This window comes from Nyctibius grandis, chromosome 7 (genome assembly GCF_013368605.1).
Source record: "Nyctibius grandis isolate bNycGra1 chromosome 7, bNycGra1.pri, whole genome shotgun sequence".
Classification (NCBI taxonomy): Eukaryota; Metazoa; Chordata; class Aves; order Nyctibiiformes; family Nyctibiidae; genus Nyctibius; species Nyctibius grandis.
In genome coordinates, this window is record NC_090664.1 from 46,387,606 (window position 1) to 46,414,153 (window position 26,548).

At 37.8% G+C, this 26,548-nt stretch overlaps 2 protein-coding genes across 4 annotated transcripts in view; one reads left to right on the forward strand and one right to left on the reverse strand.

Annotated features, from left to right (window-relative positions):
* The window catches only part of PITRM1 (pitrilysin metallopeptidase 1), a 31,863-nt gene extending 13,846 nt beyond the window's left edge, over positions 1-18,017 (forward strand). Inside the window, exons 13-27 of the mRNA XM_068405341.1 lie at positions 618-752; positions 2,807-2,945; positions 4,060-4,176; positions 5,245-5,377; positions 6,128-6,248; positions 7,060-7,136; positions 7,451-7,616; positions 8,518-8,618; positions 9,570-9,690; positions 10,497-10,568; positions 11,891-12,003; positions 12,546-12,671; positions 13,910-14,055; positions 15,771-15,873; positions 16,507-18,017. Coding sequence (XP_068261442.1) covers positions 618-752; positions 2,807-2,945; positions 4,060-4,176; positions 5,245-5,377; positions 6,128-6,248; positions 7,060-7,136; positions 7,451-7,616; positions 8,518-8,618; positions 9,570-9,690; positions 10,497-10,568; positions 11,891-12,003; positions 12,546-12,671; positions 13,910-14,055; positions 15,771-15,873; positions 16,507-16,600 — 1,764 coding nt within the window. The 3' untranslated portion in view covers positions 16,601-18,017. The remainder of the gene's footprint in view (positions 1-617; positions 753-2,806; positions 2,946-4,059; positions 4,177-5,244; positions 5,378-6,127; positions 6,249-7,059; positions 7,137-7,450; positions 7,617-8,517; positions 8,619-9,569; positions 9,691-10,496; positions 10,569-11,890; positions 12,004-12,545; positions 12,672-13,909; positions 14,056-15,770; positions 15,874-16,506) is intronic.
* Positions 17,635-26,548, reverse strand: part of PFKP (phosphofructokinase, platelet) — a 49,802-nt gene continuing 40,888 nt past the window's right edge. For all 3 annotated transcript variants that reach the window (XM_068405343.1, XM_068405342.1, XM_068405345.1), the window contains 6 exons: positions 23,491-23,655; positions 22,343-22,404; positions 21,229-21,340; positions 19,504-19,603; positions 18,759-18,864; positions 17,635-18,176 (listed from right to left, as the gene is read on the reverse strand). In XM_068405343.1, the coding sequence (XP_068261444.1) occupies positions 18,023-18,176; positions 18,759-18,864; positions 19,504-19,603; positions 21,229-21,340; positions 22,343-22,404; positions 23,491-23,655 (699 nt within the window). In that variant the 3' untranslated portion in view covers positions 17,635-18,022. The remainder of the gene's footprint in view (positions 18,177-18,758; positions 18,865-19,503; positions 19,604-21,228; positions 21,341-22,342; positions 22,405-23,490; positions 23,656-26,548) is intronic.

Below are 26,548 nucleotides of genomic sequence, written 5' to 3' on the forward strand. Positions count from 1 at the left end.
ACTTTCAGTAGCGAGTCAAGCAAACAATAGTCTCAAACTAGAGAATAAAACTAGAATAAAAATCCTTCGAAAAGAAATATCCTGGGGATATTTCTGGTCATTTAGTATCTTCTTTCTCTAAAGTCCCATCTGTGTTACATATTTGAGTTACCTTATTATAAATCATTTCATCTGACTGGTCCAGATGAGTCGACTGTAATATTTATGTACTACTTTGTCTCTACCACCTGTTCTTTTTTTCCTTCTTTCTTGGGCTGAAAAATGAATTTATTTTAAATGGGAGGAAGGAAAGAATATTACAATAGATTTCCAGAATACAGATATACACACCCATGCAAAAAAAAAAAAAAGAAAGGAAAAGAAAAGAAAAAAAGGTGGTTTGGTATGGTAAAATTAGAAGTAAGAATGGAGAGAACAGGGGACAGATGATGATGGAATAGTCCTTTAATCTGAACATAGATTTCAGCTTTTTTTTTCCTCTTTGAATATATTAGAGCTAGTCATTATATGTCTGCTATTCAAATACAAATGATAAGGTGGTTTTGGAACACAGTTGCTGTCAGTTATAGAAATGCAGATGGATTGTCCTGCTTACCTAGTTATTTTTTCCCATTCAGTATATAGCCTCCTGCTGGAATCAAGATGGGGATCCAGTGGAGCTTCTGAAGATTGCAGATAAAGTCTCTCGTTTCAGGCAGTGCCTTAAAGAAAATCCCACATTTCTTCAGGAAAAGGTTAAAACATATTTTAAGGTAGGAAAACGTATGGAAAAATACCTGCAGTATTAATTTTTAAATCACAGTTTTGCATTTAAAATTAAACTGAAGGCTAATTTTTTATAAGCATACTGCCTATTTTTAGGTGTAGATGAAGAGCAGCACTTTTGAATGAAGCATGTTAACCTTAAATGGTTGAAGTGAAAACTTTTCAAAATGGGAAAAATTGTCTGGTTGGACATTTGGAAACACACATAAAACACTGATAAAATGCTAATGTTTTACTGAACTGTGATGCCTGATGCTACAGAACGCAACCCTGTGCAGCCTGCTGTAGGAGAACCTGCTTTAGCAGGGCCTTGGACTAGATGATCTTCAGAGGTCCCTTCCAACCCCAACTGTTCTGATTCTGTGAGCAGGGCACATGGGTGTTTCCTAATGAGAAGCTCAGATGTGAACAGAGAATTATAGACCTAGTTATGTGTTCCTTAATATTGTCATAGCAAGATGTATCTCTTTTTTCTTTAAAAGACTTTGGTTGTAAGATTGTTCTGGTGCTCCTCATGTTCACTGAACTGCTGTCTGACTTTTACTGCCAGTGCTAATTGCTTTCTGCTCTTTTTCTTGTTTTCCTCTCCATACATTCTACTGGAGTACCTGAAGAATTAAAAACAGTACAGGCATTGTAACATTGAATAATTCTGAATCCCTGAATTAGCTAATGCCAGAAAGAAAAAATCCAGTGATAGCAGTGCAAAAGTGGCGTTGTTTTGGGGTTTTTTTTTGGTGTTTGTTTTGTTGGTGGGTTTTTGGTTTTGTTTGATTTTTTTTCCCCATCAAATTGTTCAAGTTGTTTTGAAGGGCACATCTATTATAGGTAACTGCCAGCCTGATTTAATAGTGAGTAAATGCTGGTTCTCATATACTCAAAGGCAACAAGAGACTGTGGCATCAATTGAAGTCTGTTTTCCTGAAGGCATTATTAGTATCTGGAAGTAGTAGGGAGCTGTTGAGGTTTTGGGTTTTGTAAGGAAGAAATAAAGGTGCAGTATTTTTGAGAATGTCCTTTACTGTGCAGTTTTGTTGAGGGGGTCTAAGACAGAAACATGACTCAGAAGGAAGTAATGAGAATAGTTGGATGTTCTTATATCGGAAAATTATGCACTGTTGTACATCATGCCTGGAGACTAATAAAGCAGGAAGGCTAGGAGCAAGGGAGGGAATGCTGTTCATCCTGTCCATTTTCCTATGCCTGATTAATTTTGCATTTCCCTCTTCAACTCCGTAGTCAATCAGGTTTCTGTAGTCTTTCCACGTAAGCACGGGGGAGATAAACTCGTAGAACAGAATCCGATTACATTGTCCCAAATTACTGGCAGTGTCTCAGTGACTGGCTGCTGTTTGACTCCTACTTTGAAATGGGCAATTTTTGAGGTCACTATTTTTTAAATAGCCTCCCAATATTATATAAAATGGAAGCTGCTTGAGTAATTTTGTTATTAAAATTCCACAGTCCGGCATAAACAGAGAAGTTCAACAGCAGTTGTGACACTTGCATAATGCGTGGAGTTCTCTGGCAGCAAGACTGATGTAAAGCTTTTCTGAGCAGGATAAGGCATGCACCCTTTGCATCATATGGGATCTTCGTGCACTCAAGCTTGAGCAGGTTGAAAGAGGCGTTTAATGAAACCCTCCTGCATTTAACAAGATTCCCTATCTTAGAACATTCTCCAGATAAAACCTGTGGCATGCTGCTCTATAGCATTATGTACAGTTGTTTAACCTTGATTTAATTAAACTAATGAGTACTGTGTGCTGTTAAGGGATTCTGACTCCATACTAAAATTTCACAGAAGGTTGTTCGTGCTTGTTCTTGTGGTAAGCTGCCTCTCTTCCCCACCCTTGCAGCAGACTGTTCTTTATGAAGTGAAGAGTTTAAATTGCCTGTTTGTGATGCTTTCAATAATATGCAAGCCAAATGATGCACAGACTGTTTTTATCTACTGTTGAGGAATCAGTAAGCTGAGGCAAAACAGGAGGAAGTTGCCCTCAAAATTAATAATGCTTTGTTTTGGGATATGTTTCTGCAGGATAATCCACATAGATTGACTCTGTCAATGAGTCCAGAGAAAGACTACCATGAAAAACAAGCAAAAATGGAAGCAGAAAAGCTGGAAAAAAAGGTCAATGCTCTTTCTGAAGAAGAAAAAATCCAAATCTTTGAAAAAGGTTAACATGCTTTTTCATATTTTTATTTGGGTAACTGCTTAAGAACACAGACAGTTTTTTTAGCTGGTGTTCTGTAGCGTATCTTAAATTCTCAGGCACTCTCGAGCATTTGCTCTGAAAGGGATGATTTTTTTTGTTGGAAGTTTGTGTATATGTGTTATGGGGCTATGTAGTGTAGCGTCTACACTACAATGTATGAGTGGTATATTCCATTAGTTTTAACACTCAAAAATACAATGATCAATGTCACCAGTAGGGCAGAAGAAAGGAAATTGTTTTAAATACTGATGTGCTTATTTTTTCCCATGTTAACTTGCACTAAGTATAAAATTAATTCCACTGTTTACCTTGACGTTGTTTATTTTTGAGCATGAGGTCTGCTCCATGCTCCTATAAAACTTATATTTTGTAATTACATTTCTTATCTTTTCTACTTAAAAAGTCAACTATAGAAATAATGCTGTGTTTAACTCATTCTGGGCAATAACACAAACTTGGAAACCCTGGGCAGTCATCTAATTTTGTGAAAACAGTGATCGAGTCACAGAAGTCCTCCAAAAAAGTGGTGTTAGTCTTCTGAAGGTGGGGGGGGGGTAGGGGAGCAGAAAATCAGATGAGGCTTTCTGCTTATGAAAATAAATTGGAGAGTACTTGGAGGCAACCAGCTAGAATGTGCAAGAGTCTGAAATGTGAAGTTAAACACAACAATTTAGCTGCATCAGTGTACTGACAGAGCACTTGGAGTAAGAACTGGGGGAGTGGGTTAGAAGCTTCTTACCTGCCAGGTCTGGGTTGCCTGGGTTGATGTTTGCAGAGCTGGGTGGCAGGACAGGCTGGCAGATGTCACTTCTTCAGGGTTTAAATTGCATGTTACTGTGAACAGGATGTGAAGGGTGATTGGAAAGAGAATTTACAATCATACAGTGTTCTGTTTGCTGTTGTGACGTGGTAATCTGCAGCATTTGTTTCAGGAAAATATTTGAAAGAACTGTTGATAGAAAATTCTAAACTTCAAACTCTTGTGTTTTCCTCATCTGCATCACCTCAGGAGGTTTTGACAGCACTTGCACTAAGAGCTGAAAGTGACATACTGATATTCTGCTCTCCTTACTAGGTTTGGAATTAATTGCTCTTCAAAGCAAACCTCAGGATACCTCTTGTCTCCCAGCTCTAAAAGTGTCCGACATTGAGCCCAAAATCCCATTCACTGTGCTGGAGACAACACTCGCAGGTTGGTGTAACCACTAATTCGTCCTCAAAAGAGCAACACTGTTGGATTGTTTTCTAGCTGCTTGCCCAGCTGTTGCTCTTTTTTTCTCTTTCAAGGCATATGTACTCACTCTTTGCTGTCCATAGTTATTGCGCTTTTTGTCTAGTCCACCACCTCTCGGGTAGGCAGTTTGCAGTGGATCTGCAGATGTTTCTTGCCATCGCCTCTGAGGGGCAATGTGGGGCTGTTCTCAGCTCGAACCAGCCACCCGCCCTGCCCAGGGGTCTGGCAGTAGCGCTCCTCATGCTCCCTGCTGCCTGTTACTCACTGCCTGCCCTGCCCTGCAGTCAGAGGAGTCTCTAGGTGCTCCACTGCTCTTGGGCAATCTCCCCACTTTCCAAAGACTTATCCAGGGTGCAGCAGTACTGGCAGCTCATGCAGCGAGCCTTCCTTACTGCTCTCCCTCCTTACCCATTTTTTACAGAATATGGTGTACAGGAGCCATGGGGAAAAAAAAAAAAATTGTCATTCTTCATAACTTCAGTGCAAGTTTCTCCCTACTTTGCCAGTGGCTGCCCCATGGATTTATAGGAAACAAGAAACTGTAGATCTCAATTTTGTTACAGTTCTGTCAAAATCTTGCAGGTAGTAGTGCTCTGTAGTATATTTCTAACAGACACTTTCCTGCAAAAGTTGCCAGCAGGTGTCAAGTACCGTATAATTTTGATACAAAAATGACCTAGTTTTGTGAAAATTCTAATGTGTGTATTCTACTGCCCTAGCTTAGAAGAGAGCGTACAGTGCGGGAACCTGCTTTCCTCAGCTTTAGAGGTGATGAAGGCAAAAATAAGGGAGAAAAACTTCTTGAGTTGTTCAGAAACAAATTGTCCAGGTATCCATTACCTTACCACAGACAGAAACAATAGTCCGGCATTCAGTGCAATGTGCAAAGTTTAAACAAGAAGTGGCTCTGAAGTGCCAGCAGAAAATAACTCTTAATACAAAGTTCTTGTAAGAAATTGTTTTGCTTTTATGTGTTTATAGTAGGAAGCTGTTAGTTATTCTTTGCTTTTGTTTTTTTATCCCTAGCTGATGAAATTCCTGTCCAGTACTGTGCTCAGCCAACCAATGGGGTGGTTTATTTCAGAGCTGTTTCAAGCTTGAACACGCTTCCCGAAGAGCTCAAACCATACGTGCCACTTTTCTGCAATGTCATTACAAAGTGAGAGGTTTACTTTCTTAGAAGCTAAAGCAATAAGATATAATACAGCTTACTGAAATAATACTGCTTTTAATAACTTCAGCAGCTGTTCTTATTATAGAAGGGAAATGCTGATAAGTTGGTGTCCTGCAGAAACAATAGTCTTCCCTCTTCCCCACTGAGTTGCCAACTCCTTTCCCCTTCCTCATCAGTCTCTGCATTGCCTTGTTCCCCAGCATCAACGCAAGCGTTCCGTGAGCAGTTTGGAAAATTGATATAAATGAAAAATAGCCTATCAGAAAGTAAAGTTTTCACTTGGGTAGGTTTGGTCTAATTTCACCATGTGGTCACAGGAACACTGACCCCATCGTAGGGGAAAGAGTGGCACAGGGCAGAACAAGTCACCTGGGCTGGGAGGAATCTATTCTTTTTATTGATGATAACAGCTTATGTGGTGTTATTACTGTAGTTCCATATGGATGTTGGTAGCAAGCCTGTACATAAAGAACACTTTTTAATATACCATTTTGAATTAACAGGATGCTTTAATTGAAAAGCTTGGTGTATTATTTTTTCTTTCATAAGGTGTGAAGGATTATGTTTGCTGATAACGCCCCAGATTGTTTAGTTGCTAAATTAATATTGGCCTAAACAGTCGCCTTTGCAAATGGCATATGGATCCTGGTTTTGGCACACACTAGAAATGGAAGTAAATCTCTATTGTTTTGGCACACACTAGAAATGGAAGTAAATCTCTATTGTTTTTCACAGGATGGGATGTGGAGCCCTTGATTACAGGGAACAAGCCCAGAAAATAGAGCTAAAAACAGGTGGGATGTCTGTCAGCCCACATATCATGCCAGATGATTCACACCTGGATGTGTATGAACAGGTAAATTAATCATAAACTTCAAGATGTTACACTTGCAGTAAGAGCTCTGTAGTTCAGGGTCAGTCAGGGCTTCCACCTAGAGGTTCAGCTAATGTACACTGAAAACTTAGTGTATAAAAGGGCTTATGCCTTCTTGTGTAAGATACAAATTTGACAATTACAGTAACTTAGTGTTTTGTTTTAAAGGGAGTGCTTGATGTGGTTATCCATTTTCAGGCAATGCTTCACTAGCATCTGTCACCATAGAATGCTGAAAAGAATTTTGGAAGCAGAGAATAGAGGACAGAATGGTATAATGTTATACATTCAGATTGCTATGAACATGTGTATGTCACTGTAATGTGGTTCAGAAACACAGAATGTTTGCAAGATCATTAGGTCTTAGAATTGGGCATCATAGTCCTAGCTATATCCTCTTAAGATTTTTTCAGACTTGCTGGGGTCTGCTGCTGTGGTTTGCTCCCATGGATCCTGGAGTTGAATTAGGGAGGCTCCTTTGCAGAAAGGTGCACGCCCAGAACAGTTGTATTTGTACTTCTTGTGAAAAATAAGAAAATCTGTTTCTGAACTGCTACTTACTGTTGAGAAGGAGGAATCTACAGGCTTGCTTTGTGTGGAGACCAGTCATGTTTAACGTATGTTTTGATTTTAGTAGCACAGCCTTCATTAAAGTGGTTTTGTGATGTGTAGCATTAGATTGGCATCATTGCATCACTTTCATAAAAAGTCATTGTGCATTTCTCAGACCATTGCTTTGGTTGCCTTGTTTGAAGCAGTTTTTTGTGTGTTTTGTTTTTCTTTTTTCCTTCAGGGTGTGCTCTTTTCATCTCTATGCTTGGATAGAAATCTGCCAGACATGATGCATTTATGGAGTGAAATATTTAACAAGTACAGTACACTGGGTTTCGTTTGTTTGTTTGTGTTTTTGCCTGTGTTTTGGGGTTCTCTTTTTCCCTCTCCCTCCAACCATTCTCTTCTTAGAGATACTACTTCAGGATTTCTTTTTATAACTGTATGTTTGAATGGCTCCCAGTTTCTAAACCTAAGTATTCCATCATTTGCATGACTATATAGTGGATTAATTGGAGAACCAACAGTCTAAAAGCTCTGTGTTGAACTTGGGATGATGAATGATCAGTATTATAAATTTCATTGCTGTGCTTTTGCATGAGACCTAGAGACCTGCTTCTACTCTTTTTCAGTCCCCGATTTGAGGAGGAAGAACATTTCAGAGTGCTGGTTAAGAAGACTGCCCAGGAGCTGTCAAACGGGATTCCAGATTGCGGGCATTTATATGCTTCTATTAGAGCCAGCAAAAACCTTACGCCTTCTGGAGAACTGCAAGAAATGTTCAGTGGGATGGAGCAGGTGAAAAGTTAATGGCATTCTTCAGCGAGGCCCAAATCCTCAACTTAGAAATTACAGCACTCATTTTTGCTAATGCTTTCTGCTGGTTTAATACCAATTAATATTGGCTGCATGGGGGTCGGGGCAATCCCAAGCACAAATACAGGCTGGGCGGAAAACGGATTGAGAGCAGCCCTGAGGAGAAGGACTTGGGGGGTGATGGTTGACGAGAAGCTCAACATGAACCGGCAATGTGCGCTGGCAGCCCAGATGGGCAACCGTATCCTGGGCTGCACCAAAAGCAGCGTGGCCAGCAGGTCAAGGGAGGTGATTCTGCCCCTTTACTCTGCTCTTGTGAGACCCCACCTGCAGTACTGCATCCAGCTCTGGGGCCCCCAACATAAGAAGGACATGGAGCTGTTGGAGTGAGTCCAGAGGAGGGCCACAAAGATGATCAGAGGGCTGGAGCACCTCTCCTGTGAAGAGAGGCTGAGAGAGTTGGGGCTGTTCTGCCTGGAGAAGAGAAGGCTCCGGGGAGACCTTCTAGCAGCCTTCCAGTACCTGAAGAGGGCCTGCAGGAAAGCTGGAGGGGGACTTTTTACAAGGGCAAGTAGTGACAGGATGAGGGGGAACAGTTTTAAACTGAAAGAGGGTAGATTTAGATTAGATATTAGGAAGAAATTCTTGACTGTGAGGGTGTTTGTTGAGACACTGGAACAGGTTGCCCAGAGAAGCTGTGGCTGCCCCCTCCCTGGCAGTGTTTAAGGCCAGGTTGGATGGGGCTTTGAGCAACCTGGTCTAGTGGAAAGGTGTCCCTGCCCATGGCAGGGGGGTTGGAACTAGATGATCTTTAAGGTCCCTTCCAACCCAAACCATTCTGTGATTCTAATCTGTAGTCTTTCTGCCTTCCCTTCCTGCACAGGTGAAGTTGATGAAGAGAATAGCAGAAATGTCCGATATTAAACCAATACTACGCAAACTACCACGCATTAAGAAGTATTTATTAAATAGTGACAACATCAGGTAAGTTTCAGCAACAAAGAAGAGGGGCATTTTGGTTACAGAGAAGGCCATGGCCTGTGAATGGGCATTTCTCAGTGCGCTTCATGGAGTACTGGGGTTTTGTGAAATGGGAGGTCTGTGGAAAAACTACAAAATGTTACTAGTTTAAATTCTCCTTGCTTACAAAGTGGTAGCTATGGCTTATTTTGTTCATTTTTTAACAGGTGTGAGAAGCTTATGGTAAATTTCATATGTAACTGTTGTACCAAAAGTGTGTAAATAGCCTGTGGGATTTTACAGAAACACTCAAAATTCTGCCTTTTTTTTTTTTCCTTAAAGGTACCCATTAGACAATTACTGTTGTATTGTATTGTAACAGTAGAATTCAGTTTGGTTTGTTTTTTTTTCTCCTAAAAGGAAAACAGCGACATTCTGGAATCTGCTTTATGCATATATTGGAAGAAGTAAGAGGGTACTTTAACGTGTTTAGTGTCAGACGCATTAGTTCAAAAATAAGTCCATTTGAAGTGTGATAAGTTGCAAAGTTTTGTTTTGCAACGCATGAAATGATGAATAAAATTATGCAAATATCTATATTGTTCAAAACCAGGTAGATCTTCCTGTAAAGAGAGAATACAGAGGACATTAGTTTCTTTTTATATTTTGCAAAACTGATGTAGTCCTCTCCTGTGCACAGAAGTGGTTTGACAGCTACTGCTGAAGTTTAGGTCTGAAGGTGTTTTTGGGCAAGCAAAAGAAAAGCAATTGCACTGTGACTTTTTTATTTTTTGGCATATCAAATGCTGGGTTATGAGTATTTTGCTTTTTCCTGTGATAATAATTATCAGTGACTGCAGATCTAACATTCTGATGATTTAATAGAAAATGTTTAGGAAAACAAAGTGGTGCAAATTATAAAGGACTGTCCGAAAACACAGAAACATATTTAAAAACTTGATGTATTTTTAACAGATGTTCAGTGAATGCAGCACCTCAACAGATATCGGAAGCACCTAAAGAAGTAGAGAAATTTATAAAGGGCATATCTAGGAGTAAAAAAGAGAGAAAACCTGTTCGTCCCCATGTGATTGAGGTAAGAAATTACTTCATTTGTGACTAGGGCATCAAATACAGTTGACTTGATCTTGTGTAAAGACCACTGTGCAATCAGGAGAAGAACATTTGAACTCAGATACTACGTCCGTACAAAGATGTCTGAAGAACTTGGCAAGAGTCAGCTCTGTGATAAGCTGCTGTGTGTGTTTCCACAGAGGCTGTCTTCGCCTCAATAAAATAGACAATAGTAGATCCTGTAGATCAGCTGTCAAGCCTTACCCTGAGGATACTGCTGTTGCGTGGGATGTGGAAAAAGAAATTCTTCCTTTCTCTGTCACATAAAACTGTAATTTCTTTTTTAGCTGAGCTTTACTTGAAATGTTGGCCAAAAAGAAATAGGGCATAACACACAGTCCCTCAGTTGTGTAGGAATTTGTTTCATTATCTGGGTGTTCAGGACATTTGGCACAAAATGTGCTTGGCTCAATAGAGTTGACAAAGGATCTGCTCTTGTCAATGTGCAGATCTGTCTTAATTTCTGATGAGACTGGAATAAGCTCCCAGTTCCCTACGCATGAGGGAAATGATAGTCTGAAACTTTCTGGGCCTCATTTAATCTCTGTCTTGGTGTCTTTCAGTGCCAAATTACTCTTGAAATGAAATTTATTTAGCATTTGCTTAGAAATCCAAATATAAAGAAGTAATCGAGTAGCTCACTTATGTTTGTGAAGACACAGTCTGATGATATTTACAAAGAGGTTTTAGTGGTAGATATTACATTTGTAGTATTCTTGGTCTAAATTGTTAAATCATCTTTTAATATGAGGGCTGGGTGTCTTGTAGAAATCTTCAGAAGTCAAACCTGTGGGAAGTGAAATGCTTACTGGTTTGCAGATCACAAGGAAACTAGTTAATGTAAGTACATTATTCGTTGGGGATGTTGGTCTTACAGGGCTGTTACCGATCCTAATGGTCCCTCTTAAGCTGTTACAGATTCTCTTACTATTTAGAAGCACCCCACTGAAACCTAATGTGCCCTTCAATGCCACTCTCTGACTGGATTGTTTCTTCAAACTAGCTATGAGAATTCTTCATCCCTCTGTGTCATCCTTTTTGTTACCTTCCCTTTGGTTCTGGCATGAAGATCATTTAGCTAACTCCACATTCATGCATGCAGGCAAATACTTGCTTGTGCTGTCTCTTGTAAGTGATGCTTATTTTATTTTTAACCTGTTTTCTTTCAGAACCAGGATCACATAGTGTCACTCCCAGTTAGCCCCTTCTTTTTCATCCCCTCCTCCCTAAATGATTCTGAGTGTGAATGACACCTGAGACAATCAGTGACAATTAAGTAAAAATGAAAATCTGTATTTGGCTGCAGGAGAGAAAAACAGCTGAGCATACCTTGAGCTCTCCTTTGAGAAGAATGCAGGGAGAGCTCAGCCCACAGTTTTGCTTGCTGACCAGTGATGTATATGCTGCTATGCTTGGCCCAACCAGCCAGAGATGTGTGAGGGGCTGCAGAACGGGTCTCTGAAGTTAAGAAAGGCTTGGGAGCATTGAAATGGGGTCATAAAAGCTACTGGAGGTGTTTAAGGCTCTGATCATGCTTAAGTAAGCACACAAGCAGGTGTATGTGTGAAAGAGGCAAAGAAGCAAGTGCTGCAGATGCCTGGAGACATGAAGAGGACTGGAAGTTTTGAAGTGGGGTTGTAAGGCAGAATCGAGTTTATTGCAGGGGATGTTTGAGCAGAAATTCATATAGCTGCTGCTGTTTGTAAATAGTTTGCATTTTTTTGTGGGTTTCAGTTTCTGAATCTCTTTTCAATATCTAAAATTGAGTAGATGGACTGAAATATGATGTGGTGAGCATGGACTTATGTGGAGTTATGAACACTTGTTTCAATCAAAGTAAAGATGTGGCAGGGGAATCATGCCAATCAAAACTGTTTGGTAATAGTACAAGGCCTGCACAACTGAGAAGCCCATGTGCAAGGATGGGTAGCTGATGTACAGTGTCCATGTATTTTAGTTTGCCAAGGCAATTCTACGTACTGATTTGCTGATGTGGGCACAAGCGAAATGTCAGTGATTGCAGTGTAGGTCAAGGGGCAGCTTTAGCATTTGTGTGTCTGTATGTTTGGCAGAATTCCATAGTTCTCAAAAAAGCCAAATTTCTCAAATGGATAAATTGTCTCTTCTCTGCAAACAGTGACGATAATGCATTGTTCTCTTAGGATCCTACTTTCAAACCATGCCAGATGAAGACCCATTTTGTGCTTCCCTTCCCAGTGAACTATATTGGGGAGTGCATTCGAACAGTTCCCTACACAACCGCAGACTATGCAAGGTGGGAAACAGAATCAGCAGGGGGCTTCTATATATGTTGTGTAGCACAAAACAAAATGGAAAATCTTAGGCTGACTGCAGAAAATGGAGCGTCAGTAGAAAATGCTTTGTAGTGCATTTGTCACAAAATCTTTATGGAGCAACTTTTGCATGGCTAGGTCCAAAAATGCCCTGTTTTAGTAAATGCTGAGATTAAATAATGAGGGGCTGCTATCTCCTAACTTCCAAATAAACACCCCTGCCTACTTAGATGTGTCTGAGTTGACAATCCTATTGCATGTCACAGAGTTTAGGAGGCTGCTTTCGTATTTCATTACAGTGAAATAAATGGAACTAGTCAAGGAACGTTTCAAAGCAGTGCCACTCTTACAATGATGTCACATTATTCAGCTATTATTAAATACTGAGTATTTTTACTGTTACTGTTGTAGACTACAAGAAGCAATGCATTGCAAATGGGCATCTTTGTGAATTTCCTCTAAAGCTGAGAGTGTTACTGTTGTCCATTTAACATCTTTGCTGTTGATATTTCTCTCATTACAGCCTTCGAATTCTTGCACGGTTGATGACAGCTAAATTCCTGCATAGAGAAATCAGAGAGAAAGGAGGGGCTTATGGTGGAGGTGCTAAACTTAGTCACAATGGCATATTCACTTTCTACTCCTACAGGTAACAGCAGGTTCATTCTTTCCTGTTCATATCTGAGGGGACCACTGACTGCACTTACATGTATCTTCTTTTGACTTAGTTGTAGCTCTCTTTCAAGATCAAGTGAAATAAAAAGGATGTTGAATCACAAGAAAGTGATTCAATGCTGATGATGTTCACATTAGTTGCTTAAGGTTCCCTATTTTTGATAAACTCCTCCTTGCTTTCTCTGGTTTCTGTCCTTGGGAAAGCCTAACTTATCTCTGCTGGTAGCAACCATTGTTGTGTCTCTCTGCTTAGGTGTTTACTGTCTCAGTACCAGATTTGTGTAAAACTGGCTTTCACTTGTTTCTCCCTGGGCTGAGGAGGCCCTAAAAAAGGCAATTCAAGACTATTCTAAATTTGAGACCAGGAAGTAGAATGATGTTGTTCCCTAAGGTCCTGGTTTTGAAAATACGCAGCTTTCTTTGGTGACTGGCTGGAATCATCAGAGATTCAGCAGAAAGCATTGCTGGTGATGAGCTAGAATTGGTTTTTTTTTCTTTTCTTTTCTTCTTTTTTGCCAGTCCAGAACAGTTACCTTGCATTGATCTTACTAAAGCACTTTCAGAGGAAATTTGAACTGGAGGTGTTAAAGACTGGTTATAATCCCCACTAAAAATGTCATGTGGCTTAATTAATTTTCCTAATCAAAGGTAGTCTGGCACAGTACTTGGTTGGAATTCCTAGCTAAAATTTGAGTAGCCTTACCTTCCTAAGGCTTCAACATGGTAGGACTTGTCCTGGTTAGTATTTCAGTAGTTGTTAACCTGTTGCACCTGTTTTACAGAGAGCAAAAACAGGTGTAGCGGGAAAAGCAACTTAGAGAAGATAAGGCATATCATAAATATTACTCTTGTTGATATTAATGGCAGTTACGCTTACTAAGCTGTTGCAGCAAATTGGTGGTAGTGCATTGTAAACAGTGCTGGCTTACCATCTTTTTTAATACCAGTTCTCTGCACATTGCCTTGGAACTACTTTTAGGCAACTGAACCTGCTGCACTTGTGTATCTGACACTTCTTTCTTCTGAAAAAAACAAACAAAACCCAAAACCTCTTTTTGTAAACAGAAAGGAAGTTTACCATTTGGTTTAATCCCCATGTATGTGTGCGTGTGTGATGCATGGTAAACTATGAATGAAATGAGAACAAAGCAATTACAGTATTTCATTTTGTAAGACTGAAGTAATTAATTTTACTTTTTTTTTTCTTCTAAGAGACCCAAATTCGTTAGCCACCTTGAAAATATTTGAGAAAGCAGTCGAATGGGCCAAATCTGGAGAATTCACACAACAAGATATCGATGAAGCTAAGCTAGCAGTATTTGCTGCTGTAGATGCACCAATAGCTCCCTCAGATAAAGGTATATTCTCACCAGCCTCCCAATGCTGCCCATATTTTTTTTTTTTTCAGTTAAGTTTAAAGCGAAGAAAATAGTTTCCTAAACTGTATCATATGATAAAATTTGTTCTCGGAAGATGTAAGACCATTGCAGTTTCATCGAAGCAGTCAATTCCTGTTGCTCCCTTTCAGAAATACCACATGCATTCAATCTCTCTGCTGAAGTTTTTGTATTCATATTGCTCCTTGATGTCAGGTGAATACATCTAGAAGATGGAGGTAGATTAAAGAAAGAATTGTAGGCTTGGAAAGGGCGTTAGATGCAAGCAAATAGAAAGAGGTACCGGTCTTTTGATTCAAAAAAAGTCGAAGGATTATTTTCCTGACACAAGTATACATATTGACTATGAATGTCTCTAACCTTTTGTGTATACTTTTTTTGAAGAAGTTAAAGCATGAAAGTCTGTCTGCTATGGTGGAGGGTGTTATCTTCTTTACATATCTGCATACTTATGATGCCTTGGTAGTATCTTTACATCTTTTCAGTTTGCTCACACGTTGCTTTGCTTTCCTCGCTTTTCCCGCCCTCCTCCGTTCTCAGCTTAATTTCAGTCCAAAACTTGCTAAGTTAGAATACGTTCCTTTCCTATACATAAAAGGATTATAAGGTTAAAATTAGTGTTATTTTAATATGTACTTGTATTAATACTAACTTATTAAACAAGAAAACTTAAAATGAAGCTGACTTTCAGCTGATGGAACTTGGTTTTGGTCTGGGCAATTAAAAGAAAAGTAATCAATTTTAGGTGCCCATGTGAGTGTAGTGTGTGCATGTGGGATGTTGGTATTTGTGAGAGTAATGATTTACATTCTTTGGTAATTGAACATGAATGTTAACGGAGCTGTGGCAAATTTAGTGAAACACTGAATAGAAGAACATTGTTCAATAGGCCTAGAGAGCAATACCTGTCCCTTCATATACTGTTATTTTGATCACTGGGCCCTGCATAAGGACTTGAATAACCCTATCTAACTTTGAAGTCAGCCCTGCTTTGGGCAGGAGGTTAGACTAGTTGACAGATGTCCTCCCAAGCCGCTTTTTTCCCCTCCCATGATTATTTGCATGACAAAAAGCTTTTCTATGATTATTTTGGAGTTCTCTGGTTGTTCAAAGACCTATAATATTAATATTAAAATACTGCAGGCAAGTATTCCAACAAAAGCGTTAAAGTATTTGTATGCAGGTTTCTGTGGGGTACAAAAAGGTGATCAAACCTTTGTCTTGCATGTATATTACTACTGATAGCAAATTTTAAGAGTTTGTTGTTATAAACCGCAATAAAAATAGAAGTTTTATGAAATCCAGTTTGGCTAAAACTTGGTTAGAAACTACTGAGACCCTTTAGAATGAATCGTGTTAGGGTGTGTTAGGTTTTCTGGACCACCATTACATTTAGATTTTTGACAAACAAAATCACTTGTCAGAATAGAATATGAATCTTCTTTTTTTTCCTAAATAGGAAACTCTTGCTACCTCAGAAAATTAATTTTCTCAGTTCTCACCTTTGATATTTGATTTACAGTTAGATATTGTCTCACAACAATGGCCTAATGGTAGTCTCTATTCTTCCCTTCCAGCGCACGTACTCATTCATGCACTTAGTTGTAACTGAGATTCCAGCACACCAGTGCAGGGCATGATTTTGTCTTGTGGGTTTGGGTTTTTTTTTCCCCTAGGAATGGATCATTTCTTATATGGGATTTCAGATGAAATGAAGCAGTCACACAGAGAACAACTTTTTGCTGTCAACAGTGATAACCTGGCTGATGTATCAAACAAGTAAGTCTGTGCTCAACTTAAGAAAATGTTTACTTGAAAAATAGAACAAATACCTAATGTGAAGAAGAAAACAGCTTGTGAAAGTTGTTGTAATAAAGTTCTTGGATTTCTTCCTTCGGCCTTTCATCCTACTTCGAATATTTGCTTTTGTAACATAGAAAGAGAGATGTTAATTATATCCTGCTTAGTGCATTTTAGCAGATGTAACTCCCTCCTACGTTCTGTGTTTGTGAGAGATTGTTTTACTTTTGAAGGGTCCAGAAACTGTCTGGAGAAGGAGTACACTCAGACATCCAGCTCCTGGCTATAAGAGCTGGTTCTTCTAGACTCGTAACATTTTGTGATGCTGTAGACTTCTGAATTCCACTTTAGACTTAAGAATTCCACTCCTGACAAAGACAAGGTTAAGGAGATAGATAGGCTAGTTAGAGCTATGCCTTAGAAGACATGTATTGTAGTGACTGGGAGAAAAACACTATAAATCCAAAAGATGCTGTAAAAGCAAACAATGGGTATGTATCAAACAACATTTTTTTCCTGAGATGGGAATATTTTTAACTTGTGTAACGGAGTGGCGGGTAACTGAATGCAGCAGCTTCTCATTGGTTTGTGTTTTTTTTTTTTTCCTTGCAGGTACCTTGCAGTTGGGAAGAGCACTCGTGGCCAAGCTGTACTTGGCCCAGAAAATGCTGATATCACCAAAGATCCCTCATGGGTCAAGCGATGAAGTGCTGCTGAACATCCAAACTAATACAAAACAAGCCAATCTGTGTGACTATATAATTAGGTTTTTGTAGTAACTTTTAACTGTGCTATGGTCCAACATAAATGTTCACCAGTTAAAAGCTGTTCTTGAAATAACTGTGAGAAATTTTCTAACCATACAGTACTTGAGAGCAAGAATGATTTGTGATGGTAATGACAAAGACAGAGCTTAATATTTTACTGAAGACTCACTCCTCCAATTGCATATGAATACTATATAAATTAAATATTTTTGTATATGTAAAACGCTGTAGTTTTAAATGGTGTTTATTTGAAATCATGTCTGCTGTTGGATATATAAAAACTATGTCTCTCATACTGACAGATTTCATTCTTTGGTGTGATAATTCCAGCTTCCTTTGCATAAGCCACCTAGAGATAGAGGAGCTTTGTGACAGTACATTCCACCTTGCATCAAGCCAAGTTTGTAGTGAATTGCAGTGTAGTGGGCAAATCCCTAATGAGTCAGTGTACACTGTATTTTAAGTTCAACTTATCTTGCTAATTTGGGCAACATTCAGTCATATTTTGATACGACACAAGCTAGTATTTAACTTTTTGTCAAGGTCCAGTTAACAGATAAGCTGGCACGAGGAAACATTTTTGGCTTTGTTTGTCAGCCTGACAAGTCCTTTTTCATCATTATGGGCTTTTTTTTTAAATAGTCTTGAAGAAGCTGAGAGAAAGGAAGCATGAAGCAAGGACCAGATTAACAACTTGAGATTCAGAAGAGTGTAAAGCTTTTCTTTTTCTTTTTTTCCCTGAAAAATAGTTTTTACCATCCCTGTACAAGGAGAAAGGATTCCCAGTTCTAGCCTAATCCTGAAGAAGCAATGAAAACCAGCTTGTCCTGCTGTGAATACTTCCTGCATGGTTAGGGAAAGAAAAGGGCAGTTGCTTTTTTTCCTTCACTGGAATGTATAGAAAATCCTTCATGAAGCATTATTCCCCCAGCTGTTTAAAAGCAGGTGAATACAATTTCTGACAAGTCACTCATAATGTTTGCAACAGTACTTTATTTCACTTTGGATACATTAAGCACATCCTGTAACTCAACACAAAACTAGCCCTCTACACTTATTTTTGGGTATAAGTACTCTGAAACAAAGTGCAGTAGATGAGTAACTTACAGAGTGCATAGAACGGTGTTGCGCTTATCATTAAAGGGTAGTATCAGTAAATGGTACTTATCCATTAGATGCTAGGATTTGTTTCAAACGTTAACACAAATACAGGACAAAATCTGTGTGACAGCTGAATGCCTTGTTTCACATAAAGTGCTGGTACAATAATTTAAATGTTTGTTACAAAATGAAGCTGTAACGATTCTAAAGCATTGTTACTCACAATGTGCATCTATTACAATAATCTAAAAGTGATGTCTTTAGATGGCTCCGGTTTCTGCTTCCTTTGGGCTGTGCACAGCAACATGCTCTAGCTGGCCTGAATCTGAAACGTCATAACTAGTCTTGTACTTGGCCAGGATTTTCATCAGTGGTCGCAGCTTCAGCCACCATTGCTCCTTGGGAATCCTGTGTCTGTGTAAGAGGCGGGAAAGAAAAAAGATAGTGATTTACTTGGTAGCTAAGACAAACACATTTTGTAGGTCATTTGACAACACTAACAGTAGTGGCCTTCCTTATAAATAGGATCAGATACTGACATTTATGGTGAGATGTAAACACTGACCCAAACTGGGGAGACATAAGGACAGAATACCAAAGGAACAAATAGATTTTACTATACAGATGTTCTTTATAGATAAGTATAATACCAAATTGTGTGCAAAAATGCTGCCCCACTAAACTCTACCAGAAGGAATTCTAGGCATTACAACAAAAACAATTACGAGAAAGTTATTTAAAAGGACAGTGGAGTCCCAGAATTCATAAGGAGAGAATTTCACATATAAGGAGGATAAAGAGAAAGCACGAAGGGAGTTGTTAGAAAAGACAAGTGAACAATCAAAGCGAATCACTGGCTAAATGTAGGCCAAAGACAAAAGTGGCGTAAAACAGTTGGCAAACACTGTGTGCCAGCACTGGGGAGAGGTTGTTCATTTGATGTGGTGAAAGGAAGCCTCTGTTGAAATGTTTAAAATGTAAGCAGGGTATACATACACAAAGTCTGTTTCAGTCTTAAGCTCAGCCACGGGTTGGAAAACAAGATTGCGTCTACGCATTCCCAGCAAACAAACTGAGTCATCGGTGTTGGCAAATACTTTTCCTAAAAAGAATGAAATAATTCAGGATCTTTCTTCCTCACACTTGTAAGGGCAAATACCCTTTTTCTGTGATTAAATTGAAGAGGATGCTTACAGTAGCTTAATTCCAGTTACTGAATATTTAATGTAATGATAAAACATCAATTAGTACTTTAATAGGGTTAGAACTTCACTTTTTTAATTTAGCTTTGGTGATTAGCAGTGAAAATACAGTGTAATTAAGCAACAATAAGACTGAATTTTAACATCCAATTTTAAATTTTAGTAAATAGTGCTTTACAAAATTCCCAAAGAAGACATATTACCTTCTTCTGTCTCCCATGTAGCCACCATGAAACAAAAAGGAAGAACAGATGTAACTATATAACCACCAATTCCTTCATGCATGAAAAACTGCAATCACACTAGCATTTTTTAAAGAAAGATAAGAGCTATCTGAATTATCGACCTCACTCGAGAGGAAATCTTACAGCAGCAAGCACAGCAAGGCACTACTGAATAATAAAAACATAATCAAGAGGAAAAGAAGTATGCTGACTAACAAACTAAGATACACTCATATGTTTGCATAGTAGAGTAGTCTTACACACTGCTAGCTAATCCAAGACAGTAACAAGAGAGTGTACCAAATATTTCTGCACCTTTTCGGTAGGTTTCTTTCAGTTTTTTGGAGATCCACTGCATAGCTTTTGCGGAAATTTTTGTCCCAAAGTTTCTATCAAATGGCGAAGGTGCACCACCCTGTGTGAAAATTCAAGCGTGGGTTCGTTTAGTTATCGAACCAGTATTTGTATCTTTTTATTTTATCAGTCATTGCTGTTAATGGCCTTCTCTACCTCTTATTTCTGTTTCCCTCACTTAGAAAAACAAATAAACCAACCAAAAACCCCACCACACAAATCAAGCTAAAACATTTAAAATTTGTGTTAAGCACCTGTAGAATTCTCATTGAATCAATAATACTTTTCACTTAGATAAATGGAGGGCACTGTTTTCCCTTTCTTCCACTTCCCCTTAGTGCTGATCATTAAGCACTGCCCAGCTATCACACTGCCACCAGGTGACCTGGTTTCAGCATAATATAAACCAGGAAAGTGCTGGAAGGAGAGGTGTCAGAAGAAGCCTAAGAAACCTAAGTGCTGACTCTAATCTAGGAAGTCTGGGAAGCAAAACCACTGTGTTAGGACTTCCACACTAGTAATCTTTTTTTTTTTTTTTTTTGGCTGCTTTCATTGCAAGTATTACAGCAGCCTTTATATAGTTCTGGGAACAGAAGTGTTGTTTTGTTTTGGTTTTTAGACTCTCTGTCTATAAAGTCTGACTTTTCTGTCCATTTTCAATGCAGCAGATGGGACTGAAATCACATGTGAAGTAGTTCCAAATAGTTCCAAACATTGTTTGACTAATGCTGGTTTTGACCTTCAAAATAAACTTTGCTAAATTTTACACAGAAAGTGCCAACCTCAGCGTTGAATAATCTAAAAACAAATGAGTAAGAGGACTATATCCTTGTGATTACCATAGCCAAATTAGAATCACAGAATGGTTAAGGGTTGGAAGGGACCTCTGGAGATCATCTAGTCCAACCCTCTGCCAAAGCAGGTTCACCTAGAGCATGTTGCACAGAATCGCGTCCAGGCGGGTTTTGAGTATCTCCAGAGAAGGAGACTCCACAGCCTCCCTGAGCAGCCTGTTCCAGTGCTCTGTCACCCTCAAAGAAGTTCCTCCTCATATTCAGATGGAACTTCTCATGTTTCAGTTTGTGCCCATTGCCACTTGTCCTGTCACTGGGCACCACTGAGAAAAGTCTGGCCCCCTCCTCTTGACACACATCCCTAAGGTATTTGTAAGTGTTGATAAGATTCCCTCTCAGTACTGTTTGCCCACTAACAAGCAGTATAGTAAGATAAAGAGATGCAAGGCACAAAGACCACAAGGAGTAGCTCACTACTGTCTCTTCTACAAGAACAATCCATCTGCACATATTTTTTGTAGTAAAATCTCATCTCTTCCAGGGTTCAGAAGCCAGATACATTATGGATGGGCAGATAAGTGTGTTCTAAGGATGTATTACAATAATAAGATAGCTGTATTATCTATTATTAAAAGTATATTTGCTTATTAATACAGACAGGAGAGGAATAAAAATGAAAATCATTAAGAATCTAATGTTACTTTTCCCCTAGATTTTTAAGAAGGAATTGCAATAAATTATAACGCTAAAAAAAAATTCTGAGTTACCTACAAACAAAAATCCGCACTTTTTTTCTTTAAACCTGAGTTAGTCTTGCTTGAAATGCTTGAACAGTGTATGCTCTTTGCTCATACAAAGATAAGTTCGTCTGTAATTTTAAGATCATTTTTACCTGCTGCATATGGCCCAATACATTTTTTCGACAGTCAAACACTCCTTTCCCTTCTTCAGAATACAGCTGATAAATGAAGTCAGTTGTGTAGTTCTCATTGCAGTTCTCATTTCTGTAACAATTAAGGCCAGATACAGTCAGCAAATTTACTATTAAGTCATGGAGGTCTTTACAGATACTGAATGACAAACTTTTTCTTATTTTCTTGATACCAGTAATCATGGCTTAGATATTTTCATCTAATCACATACGTTCACTTTTATGGAACATGTTCAGGATTTTGAAGTCTGCATTACTTTCACTACAGTCACATCACTGGCAGGTCACTTGCAATCCATTGTTGAATAAGGTAGTGAAAAATTTCATTTTAGGTCTGACAAGTTCATTATGCAGAGGAAAAACTGCATTAAAACAAAAAGTCATTGACATCCAATGTCACCATTTTGCCCTTTATAAAAGCACGGCTGATGAATAGTACCTTAGGCTGTTCCTTACCAATATTGTAAACATAGAATATTTTTTCACCCTAGTCATATAACTAGTAGAACCTGAACAAATATAATGGTATCTTCATACAATTTATTGTGGTATTCATTTTTCAGCCCTACTCGGAATACTGAAAATAAATGCTCAAGAAATAAAGAAGCTACAGCCTGATTCATGCTGCCTAAGAAGGTATAATTTTAAGACATGCTAATCAACATATTTTAAAAGTTTTGATTTTTGAAAGATATTTTATCCTGTGTTATCTCCTAAAATCTAAATAAGATTTTTATAGTAAAGGCCATACTATATGTGAACACATGTATACTAGCTTTCACACTATCTTTAGGAAGAATGAATCTACGATAAAAGACAAAGCTGATGAGAAAATAGGCTGAAAATAGGATAAAATATTAGATTGTAGAGCAAACACATTTACATAGAAAGAAGTTAGTTTTGGACTTGAGCATCCAGACTTGCCTTCTAGGGCTACAGCTTTACAAAAAATCTCATGCTAAAGGAATAATCAAGGAATATAGACTTAGAGTGTCTTTGCAAGTGGCCAAACAGCCTACTTGTCTGGAAGTGCTCAGTATCACTGATGCCATCTATTAAAACTACTTTTGCTTACCTCAGTACTAGACCACGCTGGATACTGGTTTTCATTTTTTCAGTCAAGTGTTCTACATTAGCCTAGAAACAACAAAAGTATTTTTAACAAGCCATACAGAACTCTAAAACATTAATGAGTCTACATATCCTGAGAACTTCTGTAAAGTATTCCACATCAAATATTATGTGCAAATTCAAATAATCAGCAGGTTTTTGGAGATCCAGGATAATACACTGTGTATGGCTATTCATCTTGGGTTAAAACTAACTTCTTCCTCCACATCACAAATAACTGATTTTGATAGGAACACAAAGTTGTTTTTTTGTATGCTATACTGGTATAGAAGCAAGTTGCATAATGTCAGTATACATAAAAATACAGAAATTGCCACAAAAACTTTTATCTTGCCCCTACTCCTATACAGTGCTGTGCTGGTCCTGCCATATATGACATGAAGAGTACACACCACTGAGAAATGAGTGGGGAGGAATTATAATTCATTTCACACCTCTTTTCCTTTCAGGAAAGTTTCTGTCATCTGTTTAGCTTTGTATTTGCCCATGACCGCAGCTAGCACCAACTACCTCAGAAGTGTAAAGTCCTCACAGTAGAGAAGTTCCATATCAGCTTACACCCTAATGTGTAATCCCTGAAGCTCGAGATCTTTATTTTAGTACCACCTCCAAACAGGCTCTGAATAGTTGCGGTATCAAAGTCAGTATCTAATATACGCTACATACTATTCAACTCCTGACACGAATAGCCATCTAACACAATGGAAAAAGTATTTTTTTTCCCTATTTTTGTTTTTTTCTTTTAAAACTGCCCAGGTCTGTTCAATTACATGTGATTTGAATTTCAGTCAGAAGAATAAAAATGAAACAATTCACCCAGTAGTGTTTAATGACTAATAAAATAATTTTGACAGTTAATTGAATCTGGTGCCAAGAACAACTGGGTATATGTTCCTTTATATAATATGGCCTAAGAACTGGCATTATGTGAAAGTGCTACTGACAAAGGCAGCTTTTAGATACAATCTAAACATCTTTTTTGTAACATGAGCCATCTACTTCAAATATACCAAATATACACATTTTGCTATATATGTACAACAATTTTAGGATCCACTTAAAAATGAGAAAAACATTTCTAATGCTGTATACCTGGAGCTCTCGAATATCAAACTGTTCTTCAAAGATATAAGCAGCATCAGCTCCTGCTGCAAGGGCCCCCATATTGGCCAGATAACCACAATAACCACCCATGGTCTCAATGATGAATACACGACGCTTGGTACCACTGGCTGACTGTTTGATGCGATCACATGTCTAATCAAAGACAAGATATTGCAAGCTTAAATTAAAAAAAGTCTGAATTTCTATGTTTTTATATGTCATGCAATTTTATGTCACTTATAGGTAAAGGAGTTTAAAGAATTTATAAAAAAATACATCCTTAAAAATTAAAACATAGCATAACTCATTTAACTATAATAATTACCATATAAAGTAATTTTTATAAATCATACATTAAACACCACAGTCAAAATAAAATGTTTTGCTTCTATCAACTCTTATTTATTTGCTTCCTGCAAATACTAAAACAAGAATTAATTTTGGTTTGTGCATGGAATTAAAAGTTATGATAGTTTTCTAACAGAGATACAAATAGATATAAAGGAGCTTTTTAGTCAGCTCTGGTATGAGTAAGTTTCTCCTCTTTGCTTAAACTCTATTCATTACTGAAAAGTTTATTTCTTCTTCAAATTGATTTTAAAATTCACTGAACCATACTTAAGAGCTACATTTTCTTAAAGTCTTGAGCGTGTATTGCCCTGTTGTTTGCTTTCCAATAATTATATCCATATAATTTTTTCAAGCACTACTGGAGCTTTTTATTTAAATGTTTTTGTTTTTGTTTTGTGTTTTTTTTTTTTTTTTATTAATAGGTACATACTTATGATAAAAAGACTGCAGTCTCCACTTGCATCTTACTCTGACCAGCATAAGAAATGTTCTCTACAAAGAGCTCTGTTGCTTACATGCCGCCAATTAACATCAATATTTATTAGAGACTTAGAAAATAACAGAGAAAATCTCCAGTGTGGTAGGACCTAGGAAACTTAGGAAAACATAGAACCTAGGAACTAAGTTACTATGCATCTCCAGGTTTTACTAATACTCAAAAAGCTATTTGACAAACTCTCACTTCCCAGAATGAGTTTTTCTACCCTTCAAAGTTATTTTAAAGTCATCAAATAATGTATCTTCCTTTCAGAAAGCAAGTAAGAGAAAGAAAAAGATACTACTTCCCTCTTTGCCCTAAAAATAAATAAATATGTCATACCAGACTTGGTGACAAAAATAATTTTGTGAAACTGATGTACTGTCCCTACATCAGTTCTGTTTAGTAAAAATGAGAAAAAAATAGTACCTGCGAAGTTCGTCATCTTGAAACCTGAATTATGATAATGTTAAAAAAATCCCTATGCCTTACTGGTTTTCTGAATGAGTAAACTGCAGATGCTGTAATATTTGAGGTATTTACAGCTATTTACAACCAGAACCTTCATTCAGCTAACTGAAAATAATACTTCAAGCTCAAGTTATGTGAGCAATATGGTCTTTAAAAATATACCTAACAGACCACAGAACAAATAATATATTGATACACGAGAAAACTTAAAATAGTAAAAGACCAGAACTTCTAACATCCTACGATTTAATGCACTGAAGGACTAAAAACAGAGTATGCATTTATTTAGGTCCAGCTATCAAAAGATACATGTAAATTAATTGATACATATTTTATTTATATATTTGCATATGTGCATGTTATGTATATACATACACACAGAAGTGCAGAATTCACATGAATTTATTCAGAATATGTATTGACATTCTGTTATCCTAAGCAGAAAGTATCCTCGTAACAAACTACATCACAAAAGCTTACGTTGAGCTTCATCAGTTTTTCAAAATGACACTTTCTTTTACCCGTCTTGGATTTTACAATTTTTGCAGAATACTGGCATTTGGCATATGGTAAACAGTAACAAATTTATAAAAATCCCCATTACTTTTAGTAGTGACAGATGCAGCACTGAACCAATCTTAACTTATTTTAAAAATCTGCCTGGAACTGGATGGATGCTATGTGTTTAGCTTAGGGTATAAAAAGTCTTGGCTTTAGACAATAAATATACATGCAAAGATTTCCTTGATTTTGAGACACTTAAAATCTGTAAATGCCAAGCTTTCTAAAAAAAGTTTTCCAGCTGCTCGTAGCAGAATGAAATTTTCTGCCTTTTGAGAAGCTCTAAGGTCTAAGCAAGGATGTAACTCATTAATTGCTTTTGGGATTACCCACTTTAGATTTATTTAGAAGGATTTCTATTCTTGACTACACAAGAGACACAGAAACTTTCTACTCTTGTTGCTCTCTCAGAATCACTGTGAAAGAAATACCCAAATATAAAAATGGCACAGATGGATTTTAAAGAATGATTAATTCACATACTACTCCATAGGGCAGAAAGGCCAAAGCTCAAATGCCTGATGCAGGTTTCAGAAGTTTTAAACATGGAGGCATGGTGACTGTTTTTGGAGTGCTCTTTGGAGTTCCATTGCTAGTTAAGCTTTCATAAGAACTGACCCAGCTTCGTGAAAAAATCTTATATTCAAAACTTTACCAAATCAAGTGTTCTATTTTTAGCATAAACTAAACATTCTAACCATAATGAAATTCAATAGATACAACCATTTTTATTTTATTTTTTTACTGAGAGGAATAATATAAATATATTATATAAATATATAAAATAAGAGGAAGCAGCAATATATATAATACTGTTTTTCCCATTGTGTTTTCATGTTTTCACTTTTACAGGTGTGTCACTGTTAGAAGTTATTAACAATCATAATTAGCAGACTTAGCCTGACATTTATAGAGGTAGGTAAAGGGGAAGCAGCTAATGGAGTGGTAAAAGTACCTGTGTCCTGCCTATAGTACCTGTGTCCTGCCTATGAATGTATTGCTACAATTTACCCACACTACATCTTAGGTCGTGTTCACCTCAGGGATGCTGTACTGCATCTCCCAAAGACCAGGCCATAACATATTCTGACACAGCTCTTCCAATTATCTCCTGGAGCTTTTTCACTCTGTATGAATAAATAACTATCACAGCAGGACAACAAACCTGCATTTCTCGAACCCCTG